Source organism: Nomascus leucogenys, chromosome 22a (assembly GCF_006542625.1).
Source record: "Nomascus leucogenys isolate Asia chromosome 22a, Asia_NLE_v1, whole genome shotgun sequence".
Classification (NCBI taxonomy): Eukaryota; Metazoa; Chordata; class Mammalia; order Primates; family Hylobatidae; genus Nomascus; species Nomascus leucogenys.
In genome coordinates, this window is record NC_044402.1 from 69,140,358 (window position 1) to 69,160,657 (window position 20,300).

The window sequence follows — 20,300 nt, forward strand, 5'->3', positions numbered from 1 at the left end:
CAATGAGATACCATCTCACACCAGTTAGAATGGCCATCATTAAAGTCAGGAAACAACAGGTGCTGGAGAGGATGTGGAGAAATAGGAACACTTTTACACTGTTGGTGGGACTGTAAACTAGTTCAACTATCGTGGAAGTTGGTATGGCGATTCCTCAGGGATCTAGAACTAAAAATACCATTTGACCCAGCCCTCCCATTACTGGGTATATACCCAAAGGATTATAAATCATTCTGCTATAAAGACACATGCACACGTATGTTTATTGCGGCACTATTCACAATAGCAAAGACTTGGAACCAACCCAAATGTCCAACAACGATAGACTGGATTAAGGAAATGTGCCACATATACACCATGGAATACTATGCAGCCATCAAAAAAGATGAGTTCATGTCCTTTGTAGGAACATGGATGAAACTGGAAACCATCATTCTCAGCAAACTATCGCAAGGACAAAAAACCAAACACTGCATGTTCTCACTCATAGGTGGGAATTGAACAATGAGAACACAGGGACACAGGAAGGGGAACATCACACTCCGGGGACTGTTGTGGGGTGGGGGGAGGGGGGAGGGATAGCATTAGGAGATATACCTAATGCTAAATGACGAGTTAATGGGTGCAGCACACCAACATGGCACATGTATACATATGTAACAAACCTGCACGTTGTACACATGTACCCTAAAACTTAAAGTAGAATAATAATAAAAAAAAGAAAAAAAAAAGAGATACAAAATAGAGAAGAAAAACCGTTTTTATATACACTATTTGTACGTTAATTATAAACTGTGGCAGTAAAAGCTTTCCGAACATTGGCAAGAAAAGCCGAAAAATTGTTGGTCTTCCTTACATTCTCTTGAAATTCTGCTAGGCCCTCAAGATGAGGGGCACTATCTGACACTAGAAAAAAAAAATCAAAGACAATTAGAATGAGATTTTTTTATGGCAGGAAGTATTTCTAATTTAGATGCTCTCATCTAGTTTGAATGTCAATTACATCTTAATGAAATTCTTTGAGCAAAAAAGGATACACTTGATATTCCTATGCCAACTATGTTTTGGACCTTTCCTTTGTTTAATTTCTAAATATTCAAATCTTAAGTACTATAATCTTGCTTTAAATTTAAACAGACGGCACTCAAGGATTGAAGAGTTTAGTGATGCAGAATGACCCTGCCCATCATCTTAAACTTATATATTTTGTTTTAACTATTTAAACTTTTTTAAAAAACTGTTAAGTCATTTTTATCTGCAAAACTTTGGTCTGACTGACTTTCATTTCTGACCACTGGATTAAAAAAAAAAAAAAAAAGAACAATTTTCTTTTTTTTTGAGACAGATTCTTGATTTGTAACCAAGCCTGGAAGTACAGTGGTGCGATCTCAGCTCACTGCAAACTCTGCCTCCTGGCTTCAAGCAATTCTTTTGCCTCAGCTTTTTGAGTAGCTGGGATTATAGGTAACATGTCCAGCTAACTTTTGTGTTTTTAGTAGAGACAGGGTTTTGCCATGTTACCCAGGTTGGTCTTGAGTTCCTGACCTCAAGTGATCTGCCTGTCTCTGCCTCCCAAAGTGCTGGGATTACAGGCGTGAGCCACCATGCCCAGCCTGAAAAAAGAACAATTTTCAATGCCCAGCCTTAATAACTTACAGTTATGAAAGAAATATCTAGAATTTTCCAAGTGAAATGGCAGGCATTAGAAAATGTGGTTGCTATTCCAAGAGTGGTATTTACAGGGGCTATTAATCAAATGAGACTCAAAGTCACAAATAACAGTATTGTCCTTGTATGTAGTTGTACCAGCTGGTACACTGGGACAAGTCTCCAGTGAAGGTGGTCAAAGGAAAAGAAATTCACCCATTATCAGATTTCCAGATCTCTGGTACAGATTGCTTAGGAAACAAGGTCCATGACCACAGCAGAGAAACAATGGCAAAGGGCATCTGGTCCAAAATATATCCTGTATATTCTCTCTTAATATACTAACATGTACTATCAGATTATACCATAAGAGAATATCCAATTTAGAGAAAATTGAAAAGCTAGATAAGGTTTTTGGGGCTTGCTTTTTAAAATCTAGCACTAATTAGATTAGAAGATATTTATCTAGAGAGAAAAAAACCCAATAAGAATCAGATTCTCAAAATATAAATTCCTCAGGAATAGGAACTGAGTCACCAGGGTACAGCGCTGTGCCAGCTCAGCAGTTCACCTGAGTGTCTGTCAGCTACAAAGGCTTTAAGATGATAGCATAGGTGTAATAAGCTGAGAACCGTTTTTATGAATTCCAATAAATTAAGGATTACTTGTACAGGGGCATTAGAAGAATAAACAAGAGATAAATATATTTCTATTCTCTTCTTGTTCACATTATTATCAATGATATATATTACTTATAAATCAAAGGCCTTTTGGCCAGCTGCAGAATCAGTAACTAAACCTTTATTATCAATGTGTGAGATCTGCAGGATGAAATAGTTTTTCAAAAATGTATTTTTGGGAAAATAAATTGTTAAATTCTGGTGACTTTACATTTGATTTTAAAATCATCTACTTGGATAAATTCTAATATTCACATTTAAGCAGCCATATTCTTTAAAGCTTCAGCTTTTAAAAAAGTTACCTAAAAGGACAATTCACATTTGCACATGAATGCAGTGATCTTTGTTTTTAGATTGTTCAGACACTGTAGCACTGTGCCATCCTGAAGAGATGCTACTTATTAAGGATCCTAGATAATATCTATAAATCAAGACTATATTCACTTCCTTTAGAAGACTATATTCCAAGAAGCAAGACTGAAAAAGGAAGCAATAGAGTCTGGAGCTATTGCTTTCCTCCATATTACTTTATATGCTGATTGAAATAACATTTTGGAATGTCAATCTTAAATACCAGTTAGGAGATACTAGTACATACCTTCATAGTCCCTTGCTTCATTGAGATGCAAGGAAAACATAAATGGGCTCTCAGGATTCTTAGGGTCAATATTAGTGAATATAAACTGCAATTTCTCACCTGAAAAGAGATTAAACTATTTAGTGTGTCAAAGCTTTCAGTGGAGATACCCTTTCTTACTCCATCTTTGATCAATATCTGCACTGCTAAGTATATACAGTCATGTAACCAACATTTCCAAATGCAGAAATTACAAATTCATTTTAAAATATATTATAGTTTCAATATGACATCAAAAATACAGTCAACAAAAGAAAAACTAGATAAATTGGACTTTGTTAAAATTAAAAACTTTTGTCCTTCAAAGAACACTATCAAGAGAAGGAAAAGACAACCTAAAGAATGGGAGAAAATATTTGCAATCATTTATCTGATAAAGGTTGAATACATAGAATGTATTTGAAACTCCTACAACTAAAAACCACCCAATTCAATAATGGGCAAAAAATCTGAAAGGACGTTTCTCTAAAGAATATATAAAAATGGCCATTAAGTACACGAAAAGATGCTCAACATTATTAGTCATTATGTAAATGCAAGCCGAAACTACAATGAGACACCATTTCATACCCAGTAGGATGGCAAATAAATAAATGGAAAATAACAGTGTTGGTGAGGATGTGGAGAAACTGGAACCCTAGTACATTGCTGGTAGAAATGTAAAATGGTACAGCCACTGTGAAAAACAGTTTGGCAGATCCTCAAAAAGTTTAAATATAGAATTACAATATGACCCAGCAATTCCACTCATAAGTATATAGCTGAAAGAATTGAAAACAGAGACTCAAGTAGATAACTGTATGCCAATGTTCATAGCAGCATTATTCATAGTAGCCAAAAAGTGGAAATAACCCAGTGCCTACCAACAGATGAATGGATATAGTACACACATACAATGGAACATTGTTCAGCCATAAAATGGAATGAACTTGGCTGCTGTGGTCTTTTTTATGATTCACTAGGAGAACTCATAGGATTCACTCAGCAGCATATGGCCATACTCAGGGCTATGATTTATTACAGCAAAAGGATATAGCAAAATCAGCAAAGGGAAAAGGTACATGGAGTAAAGTCCAAGGAGAACCAGGCATAAGCTTCCAGAACCTCTAATGAGCTTCCTGGTAGACAACACTTCACGTGTGTTGTCACAATTTGATGCTGAAGGAATTAGCACATCCCATTTGACTCTACTGGTTTAGGACTCTTGAAAGCTTGTGCCAGGTTTCCTGTAGACTTTGCCCCATGTGCTATTGTTTCTTTGCTGATTCTGTTCTGTATCCTTTTGCTGCAGTAAATCTTAGCTATGAATATGACTATATGCTAATTCCTTCTAGTGAATCACCAAACCTGAGAGTGATCTTGGGAAGCCCAGACACAACAGACATTGCCATACATTAGCGATGTACATGAGATATACATGGAACAGATATCAAAATATTCATGTGTTTTAGACCAGTAATTCCTCTCTGGGAAACAATTCTATGAAAAACCATACAAAGAAAATAGGAAAGTCTATGCTCACTGGTTTACAATAGTCCCCCTTTATCCACCAGGGAGAAATATGTTCCAAGACCCCAACAGATGCCTGAAACCATAGATAGTACCAAACACTATGTAAACAGATGCTCCTTGACTTACAATGGCATTATGTGCCAATAAACACATCAAAAGTCAAAAACATTGTAAGGCAAAAATGCATTTAACACCCTGATAAACTGATTATAAAGTCAAAAAATTGTAAGTTGAACTATCATAAGTCAGGGACTGTCCACACTATGTATTTTCCTATACATACATACCTATGATAAAGTTTAAGTTGTAAATTAGGCACAGAAAGAGATTAACAACAACTAATAAAACAGAACAATTACAACAACATACTGTAATAAAAGTTATATGAATGTAGCTTCTCTCCCTCTCACAATATCTTATTGTACCATACTCATCCATTTAATATCGTCAGACCACGGTTGAACATACGTAACAGAAACCGTGAATAAGTGGGGATGACTGTATTTCTAAAACTGAAAAAACTGGCAGAATCCAAATGTTGGTAGAAGCAAAGTGTGTGTTAAACAATAGATAAATGGTTGAATAAATTATGCTATATTAATAGAATGAATTACTACATCACTACTTAAAAATTACCATTATGACGACTATAGCAACTGAGGAAATGCTCAGAATACAATGCTGATAGGAACAACAAAAATTATTTACATGTTGACAATCATGCCAAAAATACATTTATTAAAATACCGAATGATAAATAACTACAGCATCAGTAGCTATGTTAGAATAATTTAAAAATTGTAACTTTTTCCTATTTTCTAAAAAGTTAATGTGGTCATTATTTTAGTTGAAAATATTTTTAAAATTTTCTTCTACTTAAGAAAAGACATACTTTTGTAATCTCCTATATTTTATTTATATTAACAAACTTACCATAAATTTTTCGAATTTCTAGTCCAAGTCGATCTCTATATAAGTCTGCAGATTTCTGCAGCCTTTTCAACCTCTCTGCATTCGCTTTATTAGCAGTAGAAATAGCTGATTAAAAAACACACACAATATTAGATGTTTTAAATAATAGCAAATTAATGCTCACTGAGTTAATTTTTTAAACTTAAAATCAACTATAAAATGATCCCAAGCCTATAAATCTGCTTCCATTTATTGTTTCTATATCTACCAGTCGGCTAAAAGAAGCTTCTGGTCATTCAAGTTGGAAGGAAAAACTGCTAAGAAAATGTATACAGATAGTGAGAAGAATAAGCCTTGTCTTACTTTATTATGTAGTAGCATAAGTAAATAGGCCAGGGATTTGTATGGCTGGCATAGAAATAGACAGACTTCATTTATACTATTGTGCTTTTTTTCTAGATAACCAATTGCTTCATGGGAAAATGTTCTCTTCCTTCAAGCATAACTATTTCTTATGAGAGGTCAGCCTTACTTCATGCTAGTTTATTCTTTTTTTTTTTTTTTTAAGTTAGCACAATAGTCCCTAAATATACTTTAAAGTAGCACAATAGTCCCTAAGTAATGAGAAAAATAATTTCACAATTTAGACTTGGATAAGAACTCCACAAGAAAAAGCATTTACAAAACAAACTTTGCTATTTTCAGATTTGAAGAATAGATTACCTAGTTTGTGGGCAAACAAGGCTCCTTTCTAAAAGATGCATTCATTTGAATATGAAAGTTCTTTATACATAAGAGATTTTGCAGCATAAAAAGAACGCTTAACATTACCTGGCAGAGAATGTATGGTCAATAAATATTTGTTGCATAAAGTACACTATGGCTTGTCCAAAGCAAATTTTATTTAGGGACACCATTTCTCACTCTGCTTAATTAAAACCTCCTATCAATTTCGTTATTACTGATTATATTAAAAATAACAAGAGAAGGCCCTTTAAGTAAGACAAAAGAAAATAAAACCGTTAGTTAACTTTAATGACATCTTGCAGAGATGAGTGGCTGGTTATGCCCTGGGGTACTGTAATCCATTTTTAGCAATGAACTGGAACAGGCAAGATGTACTTAATAAAGGTGAACCGTCACCACTTTCCATTTTAGATCAGTATGTTTATAAGAGGAAACTTACTTTCCTTCTTCCTAGAATATTCTTCCTTAAGATCCTGGATATTTGCAGTCAGTACTTCCAATTCCTGCTTTTTGCCTTTTACTTCAGCAATCAATTTTAACAAGTTACCCTTTTTTTCTTGAATGAGCTTATTTTGCCTGCTGATCTCTGTAAGAAGCACAAGGTATTAGCTAAAAGATGCTTGGCTCTCTGACATGTATCTAAGAAAACGCCAAAGTTTACTGACTTTCATAAAGATTAATGAAGAATGTTTTGACTGATAAGCATTTTCTAACGATTCAAAATTATAAAAGACAAAAGAGAAAAAAAATCCTAATCTATTCTTTCCTACTCATCTTTAAAAACTTTGAGACAGAAAAGCTTCTTAAAATGAGAATACCAAATTAAACCAAGAAACAGAAAATCAAAAGATCATGACCCTGCAGCTCCCCACTCCAAATAAGCACAGAAATAAAAACTACCAACAAAGATAACTAAACTCTATTTTTTATTTTATTTTTATATTTTTTTGAAACAGGGTCTCACTGTTGCCCAGGCTGGAATACAGTGGCACAATCACTACTCATTGCAGCCTCCCACCTTAGCATCCCGAGTACCTGGGACTACAGGCACACACCACATCACGCCTGGCTGATTTTTAAATTTTTTTATCTCACTATGTTGCCCAGGCTAGTCTCAAACTCTTACGCTCAAGCAATCCTCCTACCTCAACCTCTCAAAGTGCTGGGATTACCAGTGCAAGCCACCAGCCCGGCCAACAACCAAACTCTAGAAAATGGTTTTAAACAGTGCTTTGAGGAAAAGGCTCACTCTAATGCTATATAAATTATTCCGGAACATACCAAAAGACAGAAATAAGTGAAGGAAGACAGGTGGGCAGGCAAAGCTTACAATGTAAGCATAATTCTAAAGCTAAAACAAAAAATTAAAGATAGCACTGGCCCTCTACCCACAACTATACAAACTAATCTCACTTAAAAACATAGGTGCAAAGATGCTCAATAAAATATTAAGTTACATTAAAAATAATCCACTAAGAGCAAATATAGTTTATACTAAGGGTTTTATATAGTGAAGGTGTAATATTAGGAAAATCCATCACATGAATAAGAATTGAAGAGATGTTTCATATTAATTCAGCATCCACTCCTGACACTGATTCTTAAACTATAAATGGAAGGACATTTAACATGATAGAAACAAATCAAAAACCTTTCAAATCTCATAATATATATTTGGCATTTCCAAAAGGAATAAAATAGATGCCAGTTAGCACTGTTATTTAATATTTCCCTAGAAGTTTCTGACCAAGACAAGATATTTAGCTGGTAAAACCATAAGGAAAAAGAAAAGAACTATTTTTCATTGTATGTAGACAACAGACATCTATCCAGAACACTCAGAAAAATCTACTGAAAACCTATCACAATTTGTGGTACTACACACCAAAAAATCAATAGTTTTGTACATAACACCAGTGATTAATACATAGGTAAGAAGAGATGTTTATGCTAATATTAATAGCTGTAATATTTGGTTTTGCTCTTTGTTTTTATTGGTTTTATTAGTTTTTGCTATTCTGTGCTATTTTTAAGTACTGGCATACGTTGGAGATACTCCAAGTTCTATTCCAGATCACTGTGATAAAGCGAATATTGCAATAAAACAAGTCACACAAATGTTTTGGTTTCCCAGTACATAGAAAAGTTATTTTACACTATATTGTAGTCTATTAAGCGTGCAATAGCATTATGGCTAAAAAACAAACGTACATATCTTAATTAAAAATATTGTATTGCTAAAATATGCTAATAATCATCTGAGCCTTCAGCAAGTCCTAAATTTTTGCAGGGTGAGGGTCTTGCCTTGATGTTGATGGCTGCTGACTGATCAGAGTGGTAGTTGCTGAAGGTTGGGGTGGCTGTGGCAATTTATTATAATACGACAATAAAGTTTGCTGCATCAATCAACTATTTCATGAAAGATTTCTCTGCAGCATACAATGGTGTTTGACAGCATTTACCCCTGGTAGAACTTCTTTCAAAACTGGAGGCAGTCTTCTCAAACCCTGCTGCTACTTTATCAACTAAGTTTATATAATAGTCTAAATCCTTTGTTGTCAGTTAAACAATGTTCACAGCATCTTCACCAGGAGTGGATTCCGTTCCAAAAAACCACTTTCTTTGCTTATCCATAAGAAGCAACTCCTTATCCATTCAAGTTTTATCATGAGATGGCAGCAATTCGGTCACATCTTCAGGCTCCACTTCTAAATCTAGGTCTCTTGTGATTTTCACCACATCTGTAGTTACTTTCTCCATTGAAGTCTTGAACCTCTCAAAGTCATCCATGAGGGGTAAAATCAACTTCTTCCAAGCTCTTGTTCATGTTGATATTTTGACCTCTTCCTGTGAATCATGAATGTTCTATGGCATCTAGAATGGTGAATCCTTTCTCTGGAAGGTTTTCAATTTATTTTGCCCAGATCCATCAGAGGAAATCACTACTTGTGGTAGCTATAACCTTATTTCTTAAATAATGAGACATGAAAGTCAAAATTACCCCTTGATCCATGGGCTGCAGAATGGATGTTGTCTTAGCAGGCATGAAAACAACACTAATCTCCATCAGCGCTCTTGGGTGACCAGATGCACTGTTAATGAGCAGAAATATTTTGAAAGGCATTTTTTTTCCTGAGCAGAAGGTCTCAACAGTGGGCCTAAAATATTCAGTAAACTATGCTATATACACATGTGCTGTCATCTAGGCTTTGCTATTCCATTTATAGAACATAGGCAGAGTAGATTTAGTATAATTCTTAAGGGCCCTAGGATTTGGGGAATGGCAAGTGAGCACTGGCTTCAACTTAAAGTCACCAGATGCATTAGTCACTAAAAAGAGTCAGCCTGTCCTTTGAAGCTTCAAAGCAGGCCTTGACTTCTCTCTAGCTATGGAAGTCTTAGATGGCATCTTCTTCCAATAGAAAACTGCTTTTTCATCTACATCAAAAATCTGTACTTTAATGATCTGTTCATTCAATGATCTTAGCTAGATAACTTGCTGTAGCTTCTACATTAGCACTTCTGCTTCATCTTGCATTTTTATGGAGGCAGCTGCTTTCCTTAAACCTCATGAACCAACTTCTGCTAGCTTCAAAATCTTCTTCTGAAACTTCCCTCATCTTTCTCAAGCCTTCATAGAATTGAAGAGGGCTAGAGTCTTACCCTGAATTAGGCTTTTGCTTAAAGGAATGTTGTGGTTTGTTTGCTCTTCTATTAAGGCCACTAAAATTTTCTCTACATTAACAATAAGGCTGTTTCTCTTTCTTATCATTCGTGTGTTCACTGAATTAGCACTTTTGCTAATTGGCGCAAGAGGCCAAGCTTTCAGCCTATCTCAGCTTTTGACACACTTTCCCACTAAGCTTAATCATTTCTAGCTTTTGATTTAAAGTGAGAGACCTATGACTCCTTCTTTCAGTTGAACACTTAGAGGTCACTATAGGTTTACTAATTGGCCTAATTTCAATACTGGAGACTAGGGAGGGCCCAAGAAGAGGAAGAATGACAGGAATGGCTGGTCAGCGGAGCACTCAGAAGTCATTCAACACCTATCCATTAAGTTTGTCATCTTATATGGGTGTCATTCATAGCGCTTAAAACAATTACAATAGTAACGTCAAAGATCACTGATCATAGAGCACCACAAGAAATATAATAATGACAAGTTTGAAATCTTGTGAGAATTACCAACATGTGACAGATATGAAGTCAGCACATGCTGACGGAAAAATGGTGCCCATAGACTTGACACATGGTTGCCATTAACCTTTAATTTGTAAAAATTGCAGTATCTGTAAAGTGCAATAAAGCAAAGTGCAATAAAACAAGGCATCCATGTACCAAAATACTGGCCTTTTACATCTGTCTCACATATTAGCCAGCACCTCATTACTCCTTCTTGGCTTTAATCTACCTTCCCTTTCTTCCCCATGTCCCTGTCACTCTCTATACAAGTTCTTCTTGCCCTAGCCCTCTTAAACACTCAGCTTCTGCAATTACTCACCCCTTTCTCACACACATGCTCAAAATAAAAACAACAATGCCTGTGCATAAACCTGGCCAAACCGCTCTGCTGAGAAAGGAGTAACCCTGGCAGGGCCACTTCTTCCTCTGTTTGTTGGAAGAAAGATACAACTGCTGCTACTTGGGGCTCATTGCACAGAGACGTGTCCCCAAAATGCCAATCAGGGGGCTAAAGAAAGCAGGAAGGCACAAAAAGCGTAAGAACTCTAGGGCAGAGGCTACTGAGGTCAAATAAGCAGAGCCAGTAAAGCTCAAGTGGTGCTTTATAATGTGCTTATGAATTTTTGAATTAAAGATTTAGTTTTACTAATACTTAAATGAAATCTAAACACTTTAAAATCAAATGCCAATTAATAATGCCAGTAATCTAGAATTGTATCAAATAAACCAAACTATCTATACTGTCATTTAATTCCAGTATTATGATTACAAGTAAATATGTGCTCCAAGGATGAGTAATATTTTTCTCAAAGTTAAACAAGTTAGTCCATCACTGAATTTATGAAGACTTTAAATATCATAAATCTTCAAAAGAGAAATACACTATGATCTGTTTCCCAAATTGAAGTCAGCATGGAATTCTCAGTGCTTGAACATCTCTCAAGACAAGCATTCCTCAGGCAACAGGAAAATCTTGTTTATAGAGGTAACAAACAGAAAATTCAGAATCAACTTAGATCAAGAAATGTGTAGGCTCTGTTTGAAAAAAACTGCAAAGCTTGTCTGAGACACATATTTGATCTGAATATATGAAGACATATTTTATGCTTTTAAATATTATAAAAGACATGCCAAACAAATGTTGGCACAGTTAGGAAGTTAATATGATAAATGAAATATCAAATCAATGTTCAAGAGGTAGATTATTCTCTAAACAGTGCTGAAATCCAAAATAAATTCTTTAGTCTTTTACTACTTTTTTAAAAGAAGAGGAAAAACACTCAGCAGTTCAGTAACTTGCCCAAAGTTGCATTTGCTAGGATGAAATAAATAATAAGGGCCAGGTGCGGTGGCTCACGCCTGTAATCCCTGTACTTTAGGAGGCTCAGGTGGGCGGATCATGAGGTCAGGAGATACAGACCATCCTGGCCAACATTGTGAAACCCCGTCTCTACTAAAAATACAAAAATGAGCTGGGCATGGTGGTGTGTGCCTCTAATTCCAGCTACTTGGGAGGCTGAGGCAGAATAGCTTGAACCAGGGAGTTGGAGGTTGCAGTGAACTGAGATCACACCACTGCACTCCAGCCTGGCGACAGGGCGAGACCCTGTCTCAAAAATAAATAAATAAATAAACAGACTGCGTTCAAACTCAGGTCTTGACTTCAAAGGCAATACTTTGCCCATTAAATTACCCTCCTCCAACAATGGGTTGCCATTTTAATCTCAAGAGGAAGACACAAATACAAATTCCTAAGAAAAAAACAGACAAAGGGATAAACAGATGAAACACAGAATGCAGATGGCTAATAAATATGAAAGATAATTTAACATCAGATTAATCACAGAAATGCAAGTAAAGCAGTAAGATTTCAATTTTCATTTATTACAACAACGTTTACAAAAGTAACAACTAATGTTGAGAGGAATGCAAAATGCTAGGGTCCTTCTAGAAAATATTTTTGACTTTATAAAATAAAAGAGCCTTAAAAATATCCACCTCCTTTGACCCAGCAATTTCATTTTTACAAAGTGACCCTAGGGAAATAGGATATGTGCAAATATTTATATATAAAAATTCTTTTTCAGTATTTATAATGAAAAACTGAAAACATCTTCAATGGCTAACATGCAAATGATTTTTAAAATATAGTATATCAATAAGATGGAATGTATTTTCAAAACAATTTAGCAATGTGGGAAAATATTCTCAAAGTTGAAAAAAAAAGATAGTTATATAGATACCATGAACATAATTATGTTAAAAATCTACATAGCTCATGAAAAATAAAAGCTAGAAAGTCGTTTTGTTAAATATGGTTCTCAACATTACAGGTGATATTTTTTGCTTACTTTTCTATATGTTCTGAGAATATGAACATGATCATATATTATGTCAAGTATAATTTAAAAATAAACATCTTACTAGAAAGAAAAATGCTACTATTTAAAGAAAAGAATTAAGTAGAATTGTACTACACAAGAAATCCAGATTGAAAGTCAAAGGTCTCAACTCTGATCCAGCTCATCAGTTGTTACCCAAGGACCCCACTCAAAATCACTTCTGAAACTCTTTTCCTTATTTGTAAAATGGGGATAACAGTGGCTACCCCATTCACTGGGGTTAGAGTATCCAGTAATAATAATACAAAAACTTTTAAACTAGTGACACATAAATACCACGGATGAGAGTGTTTTTATTATAACATTTGAAGAACTGTGTGAATTTGTGGCCAATACAAATATAGGGGTCCTCAATGCTATGTGACTACTTTTTTTTTCTTTTTTTTTTTTTTTTTGAGACAAAGTCTCACTCTGTTGCCAGGCTGCAGTGCAGTGGTACAATCTCGACTCACTGCAACCTCCGCCTCCCGGGTTCAAGCGATTCTCCTGCTTCAGCCTTCTGAGTAGCCAGGACTACAGGCACCTGCCACCATGCCCAGCTAATTTTTATATTTTTAGTAGAGATGGGGTTTCACCATGTTGGCCAGAATGGTCTTGATCTTTTGACCTCGTGATCCACCTGCCTCGGCCTCCTAAAGTGCTAGGACTACAGGTGTGAGCCACTGCACCTGGCCTGTTGCGTGACTATTATTGCATGTGTACACAGCAGGCTGTCTTATTCCCAGGACCGACATTTCAAACTTTCACTCCTACACACCAGAGGAACCCTTCCTTGCATTTTCACTCCAATGCAGGTCAGTATAGTACAATGGAAAGAGCACAGACGCTATCATTGCAATCCTAGATCCTCTACCTCCAGACCTTAGGCAAGTTTCTTAACCTCAGTGAGCTTCAATTTCCTCATCTGTAAAACAGGGATAATCTCTGGTCTTAGACAGACTTCAGGATTTATAATAATTTAAAAGCCTTCCCATAGTAAATGCCTCTCACTTTCAATAGATGATCTTCCTTCTTGCGATAATTAGAATTTATGGCTCCAGAACTTTAGGCTATTTTGTTCTCTGCAGTATCTTCCTAGAAGATTACCTGGTATAGAGCAGCAGCTCAACAAGTATTTGGTAGTGAATGAATTCCCTCCAACTTTCTTGTTCCCAAAATAATATCTATCTCAATCTTTACCTTATTGGATCTACCTGTGACTTCCATTGTTGACAATACCCTTTCTTGTTTCTCTCGTCTTTTAGTTTTTGGTGACCTTCTCTCTTACTTCCTCTGTTCTCCAATTACTAATTCTGTCTTTCCTGGTCCTTTTCATTTACCCCTCTCTCAAATTGGAGAGGAAACGTAATGTTTTGAAGATGAGTGAGGCTTCTGGAGTTAATCTGATGATCTGGGGCAAATCACAATCTCTCTGGGACTGTAATATCAGAAAAGTAGGAATAATAATAATAAACGATACCAACCCTGAAAAACTCATGAGAACTGAAGAAGATGGTCAATGTAAGGCATTTAGCATAGTACCTGGCACACAGTAATGAGTAAATAATTATTATTACTAACCAAGGCTACCCTCTTTCACTCTGCATATTCTTCCACAGCTTCAAGCCCCCAAATACACTAAAGACTCAGAAATCCCTATCTTCAGCAAAGACCACTTTTCTGGCTGGCTTCCAGATGAATATATCCATTGCCTATCAGATATCGCCACCTGAAGACTTGCTGCACAATAAACTCAGCATATTCACCCAACATGTTTAAAATTGAACCCACGTATGTTTCCTTCCCACTTATAAAAACATGCTCCTCCTCTCTTTAAATCCCTTAGTAAATGCATCACCACTGATTCATACTCCATGTCAGAAGGAATCCTCCTAGACCACAGCATACTCTCACCTTCAGGCCAACAGTCTTGAGTCTAACTCCTCAGACCTGTCATTGGTCCAAGTCATACTCATTATGTGCCTGTACTAGTACACTAAATTTTTCCTTTAACTGGTCTCTTTATGGACAACAATCTCACTCCCCTCCTCTTTATTGTGCATGATTACTAGATTGCTTCTTCTGACATATAAATCCAATATCATTTTCCAGATTGAAATCCTGTAGCAACTCTTTGTCTCCCGAAAAACAAAGTCTAACCCCCTTTGCACAACATGGAATGTCCATCATCTGGCCAACCAGTTCTTCCAGCCACTTATCCACCACTCCCCATCCCTGGTGTACTCCAGCCATCCCAGAACTTAACAAGCTCTTATGTTCCTGCCATATTCCATGTGCTGTTCCCTCTTCCTAGAATGTAATGCTGACTGTGTTGAACATCCCTAACCCTCCTTTATGTGATTTCCTCCAAAGTAGTGTGGTATAATCAGACTGTAGGTTCAAATCATATTTCTGTTCATTATCAGCTATCTGACCTTGAGAAAGTTGCTTAACCTCTCTGTGCTTATTTTGTCATAAAAATCTAACATGTAAGACTAAAAGCAGTATCTATACCTCTTACGGTTGTTGTGAGGATTCGTGAGTCAATATATGCAAAGAGCTTAGAACAGGGCCTAGCACATGGTATACAAGGTAATGGTTAGCTATTAAATATCCTGCATTCCTCACTGGAAGAATCAAACCTTCCAGATTCTATCCTCACACAGCATCTATTACATTATTCTAACAACGAATACAATCTTTTTTTTTTTTTTTTTTTTTTTGGAGACAGGGTCTCACTCTGTCGCCCAGGCTGGAGTGTAGTGGCATGATCACGGCTCACTGTAAACTCAATCTCCTGGGCTCAAGTGATCCTCCTGCCTCAGCCTCCTGAGTAGCTGGCACTACAGGTGTCTGCCAACACACGTGGCTAATTTTTCCTTAATTTTTATAGAGACAAGTTCTCACTATATTGCCCAGGCTGGTCTTGAACTCCTGGGCTCAGGCAATCCTCCTGCCTCGGCCTCCCAAAGTGCTGGGACTACTTTGGCTTGAGCCATTGAGCCTGGCACAATATATTTTAATTGTGGTTTCCCCATCTATATCCCCCACAATATTGTGAGATTATATTTTATGCACTGTTGTCTCCTTAGTGGTGGGCAATAGCAGTCATATGTTCATTGAATTAATTAAACTTGGGTAAATTGTATTTCTGTTCAAGTATAAACTGATTTTTTTTTTTTTTTTTTTTGAGATGGAGTCTTGCTCTGTTGCCCAGGCTGCAGTGCAGTGGCACGATCTGGGCTCACTGCAAGTTCCGCCTCCCGAGTTCACGCCATTCTCCTGCCTCAGCCTCCCGAGTAGCTGGGACCACAGGTGCTCACTACCACGCCCGGCTAATGTTTTGTATTTTTAGTAGAGACGGGGTTTCACCGTGTTAGCCAGGATGGTCTCGATCTCCTGACCTCATGATCCACCCGCCTCGGCCTCCCAAAGTGCTGGGATTACAGGCGTGAGCCACTGCGCCCGGCCAAGTATAAACTGATTTTTAAAAGAAAAATATTGATAATGCTTTTAGATTTTAGACTATATAGAGCATAACTTCACGCTATAATCTTTAAGAGCACAGTTTGAGACTCACAGCAGTAAAACTGACAGTTCCAAACTTAATTTTCTAATGCCTAGGGATCCTACAAAGAGGTTTTAAAGAACCCAAACTCAGTATCACTCTTTCACACACGCATACAAACAAAAGTGATTTTCCTTTTTGCTTATGGTTACAGAGGGAATGAGAGAAGCAGTGAAGGGCATGGAAGCTTCAGGGCAGATTAGAAAGTAAACATGGGTAGGCCAGTTGCGGTGGCTGACGCCTGTAATCCCAGCACTTTGGGAGGCCAAGGTGGGCAGATCACCTGAGGTCAGGAGATTGAGACCATCCTGGCTAACACGGTGAAACCCCGTCTCTACTAAAAATACAAAAAATTGGTGGCATGTGGTGGTGCACACCTGTAGTCTCAGCTACTCGGGAGGCTGAGGCAGGAGAATCACTTGAACCCAGAAGGCAAAGGTTGCAGTGAGCCGAGATCGTGCCACTGCACTCCAGCCTGGGCAACACAGCAAGACTCCATCTCAAAAAAGAAAAAGAAAAAGAAAGAAAGTAAACATGGGTAAAAGTGTAGCAAATAACTTACTGGGGTAACAAAGTCAAATGCCTTCATGGGCCATACAATGAGTAAAGTGGGTAAGTCAAGGCTACCCATTTTGCAAATGAAAGAACATATGCCCCATGTGAGGACATTCTAGTCTAATATTGTTTAAAACATGGTGCCTTTAAATCAAGTATCTCTAGTGGAATTTGAACTGTGGACACATGTTTGTGTCCTGTGTGTAAGAATTCAGTAAAAGCTACTGATTCACTCTGGACAACCTGGAGAGTAGTAGAAATAAGATGGCAAGAACAGTAGTAAAAATATGGAGAAAAACACTGTCAGAGAACTAACAGAGCTGAGAGAACTCTAGCTTTTCAATCCCCAGGCTGTGATTTCCAACATGAAAACAAACTCATCTTTTAAAAAATACTGGCATTTATACCTTGGCACGGACAAATCTCACAAGTATAGTGCTAAGTGAAAAAATGGACAGAAGACATACAAGAGAATGCCATTTATATAACATTCACAAACACAATACTAGAGGCCAGGCACAGTGGCTCACACCCGAAATCCTAGCACTTTGGGAGGCCAAAGTGAGCGGCCCACTTGAGCCCAGGAGTTTAAGACCAGCCTGCACAATATGGTGAAACCCCATCTCTACAAAAAATCCGAAATTACCCAGGCATGCTGGCGTGCACCAGTGGTCCCAGCTACTTAGGGAGCTGAAGTGGGAGTATCACTTGAGCCGAGGAGGTCAAGGCTGAAGTGAGCCTAGATCATGCCACTGCACCCCAGCCTGGCTGACAAAGTGAGACCCTGTCACCGGGCACGGTGGCTCACGCCTGTAATCCCAGCACTTTGGGAGGCCGAGGCGGGCAGATCACGAGGTCAGGAGATCGAGACCATCTTGGCTAACACAGTGAAACCCCGTCTCTACTAAAAATACAAAAAATTAGCAAGGCGTGGTTGCAGGCGCCTGTAATCCCAGCTACTCAGGAGGCTGAGGCAGGAGAATGGCGTGAACCCAGGAGGTGGAGCTTGCAGTGAGCCGAGATCGCGCCACTGCAGTCCAGCTTGGGTGACAGAGTGAGACCCTGTCTCAAAAAACAAAACAAAAAACCCCCACGATACTAAACAATATATTGATAGGTTAGTTGTGGAAGATGGGAAAAGGTGTAAATAGGATGTTCTTTCTTAAGCTGTATAGTATGTCAATGTTTATTCCTATATATAAGCACATGTATATGTGTTAATGTGTATGTATTTGTGTGTGTATGTGTCTATATATGTATATATATATTTTTTTAATTTTTAATTTTTTTTTTTTAATTTTTTGTAGAGACAGGATTTCACCATGTTGCTTGGGCTGGTCTTGAACTCCTGAGCTCAAGGGATCCACCCAACTCTTCCTCCCAAAGTGTTGGGATTACAGGCATAAGCCACCACATGTACGTGTGTGTGTGTGTGTGTGTGTATATACACACACACACACACAACATATACACACTTGTGTACACAAAATACATTGTCTTACTTGTATGAGAGATTTCATGATAAAGATGTTTTATCTAAAAAAAAAAGCCCCATGATTTATACTTTTTCACATACGATTTTGATATTCCAGAAACATCTCAACCATTCGTTCTTCTTCCTTTAATTTCACAGACAGCTTTTCTGAAAGAGAAATCGAACTTTCAATTCAGCTGCAATAACACTAAAAAATAAACTAGAACGGCAAAAACAGCATGTTACAAGTTAACATTAGGTACCTGCAAATGCTTTCATGGAATCCTTGTAGGTATCTCTTAGTCCCGCCATCTGACCGGAGGTGTCCGTACTTTTGAATTTATTCCAAAATTCATTTATGCTTTTATCGAATAGTGCCAGTTCGTCCTCTACCATTATGTAGGACAATGCTAAAAACAGAATACATATTGCATTTTTTCAGAGTTATTGAAATCAAATCACCCACATATTCCAATCGGGTATACAGTATTTTGGCAATTTGTCCTTTGCTAGAAAATAGCAACTTACCTTTAATTCTAGGTATTCAAGGGTAAATCAAGCCACCTGGGCTTAACTGTTGTTAAGGTGCAGCAAGAATTCAGGACACCTTTACCTTCTAGCAGCTTGTTAGTAGGTAAGTGTAACCGCACAGGACACTCACACGCACTGACCCTGGGTCCATTTTCTCAGAAGTAAAACTGTTTACTTCTAAAACCCCTTTTCCAACTCTACCCCTTTCTGATCAGAGATCATCAGGATAGCCAGGTGGCCGGCACCCTCCCATAGAATAAGACCCCATATATCTACCCTGTCTCTCTCCTCCACCTCAGAACAGTAAAAGTTAACAGTAAAATAGGGACTAAGGTGGGAGTTTGGTAGGTTCCGACGAGGATGTATACAAGTCACCTCGGGCCTCAGTATCCTCTGTAAAAGGAGGTCCTGGGAGAATCCTGGACCCACCAGTACTCTGCAACGCTAAAATCTTCCCAGGAGGACAAAAGATACCTCCTGCAGTGAAACTCAGAACGCTTTGGTTTCGCAGCTGCCCACCCCGCCAGGCTGTGAGGCCCGAACAGCAACAAGATGCGCATTTCATAAACGCCGCCGCAAATACACACATTCTGCCCTCAAACTCACTTTCCCTTATCGCGACAGGGGGGCCAAGGAGCCCAGCTCGGCGCCCAACTCCCTCACCTTCGCAGGCAGGCCTGAGTCCCGCCGCCTTCCCCACACCAGATCCGCGCCCACTCTAGCCAACAGCCGGGCTCTCAGCTCAGCTCCCGCAGCCCCGCCAACTTTCCGATTTCAAACCGAGTGCACTTCCCGCCACCCGCCTCCAGGCGCAGGATCGTCTTCTGATTGGCCGATACAGCAGGCTCTCCTTGACAGGATTGGTTGAACTCACCCTTGGATTGTCGCGGGGAAAATGGGGGAACAGGGCATTCTGGGATTCGTAGTTCTCTTCTGAACAACAGCCAGCGTCTCCGCTGTGACCAGAAAGTATTAATAGCACCCGAAGAGCTCGCCCACGACAAGTCATTCATTGGCTTCAAATAAAGGTTTCTGGAACAAATATATATATATATTGACCTTTAATCGTATCTTTTGCAAGAACACATCCTCTTCTTTGTATTCACCTTGTAAAGTTGACTTCAATTGTGAATGGGCAGAAACATTCAGATGGTCCTCAGAATAGGTTTTTACTGCTTACAAAAATATTCCTTCTTTTCTACGCCCCCAGCTTCTCTAACAATGTTTTTGAGGCCTAATAGAACACTATGTTACTGTCTTGCAGCAGTGGAAGAAACTAGAGCACTATCAAAATCACCTGCTATGTTCCTTGAGGACAGGAATGAGGCACAAGGTATTCAACTAGATTTGCCAGAGTAGACAAGCTGCAGGTAATCAGCGTTGTCAGAAACTCTGAAAGGTGACATAGATTCAGTATTTGAATCCTTCTTGGTAAAGCTGAGGAAGAAAGAAAACTAGGGAAAGAACCTAG

The 20,300-nt window shown here is 38.0% G+C and overlaps 1 protein-coding gene across 1 annotated transcript; it reads right to left on the bottom strand.

Annotated features, from left to right (window-relative positions):
- Positions 1-242: 242 nt before the first annotated feature.
- SPC25 (SPC25 component of NDC80 kinetochore complex) lies at positions 243-19,620 on the bottom strand. Its single transcript, XM_003254217.4, has 7 exons — positions 19,493-19,620; positions 18,562-18,708; positions 18,401-18,466; positions 6,575-6,721; positions 5,410-5,514; positions 2,926-3,024; positions 243-906 (listed from the first exon to the last, which is right to left on the bottom strand). The coding sequence occupies exons 2-7, from the start codon at positions 18,692-18,694 to the stop codon at positions 782-784; spliced, it is 675 nt and encodes a 224-aa protein (XP_003254265.2). The 5' UTR covers positions 18,695-18,708; positions 19,493-19,620; the 3' UTR covers positions 243-781.
- Positions 19,621-20,300: the final 680 nt, after the last annotated feature.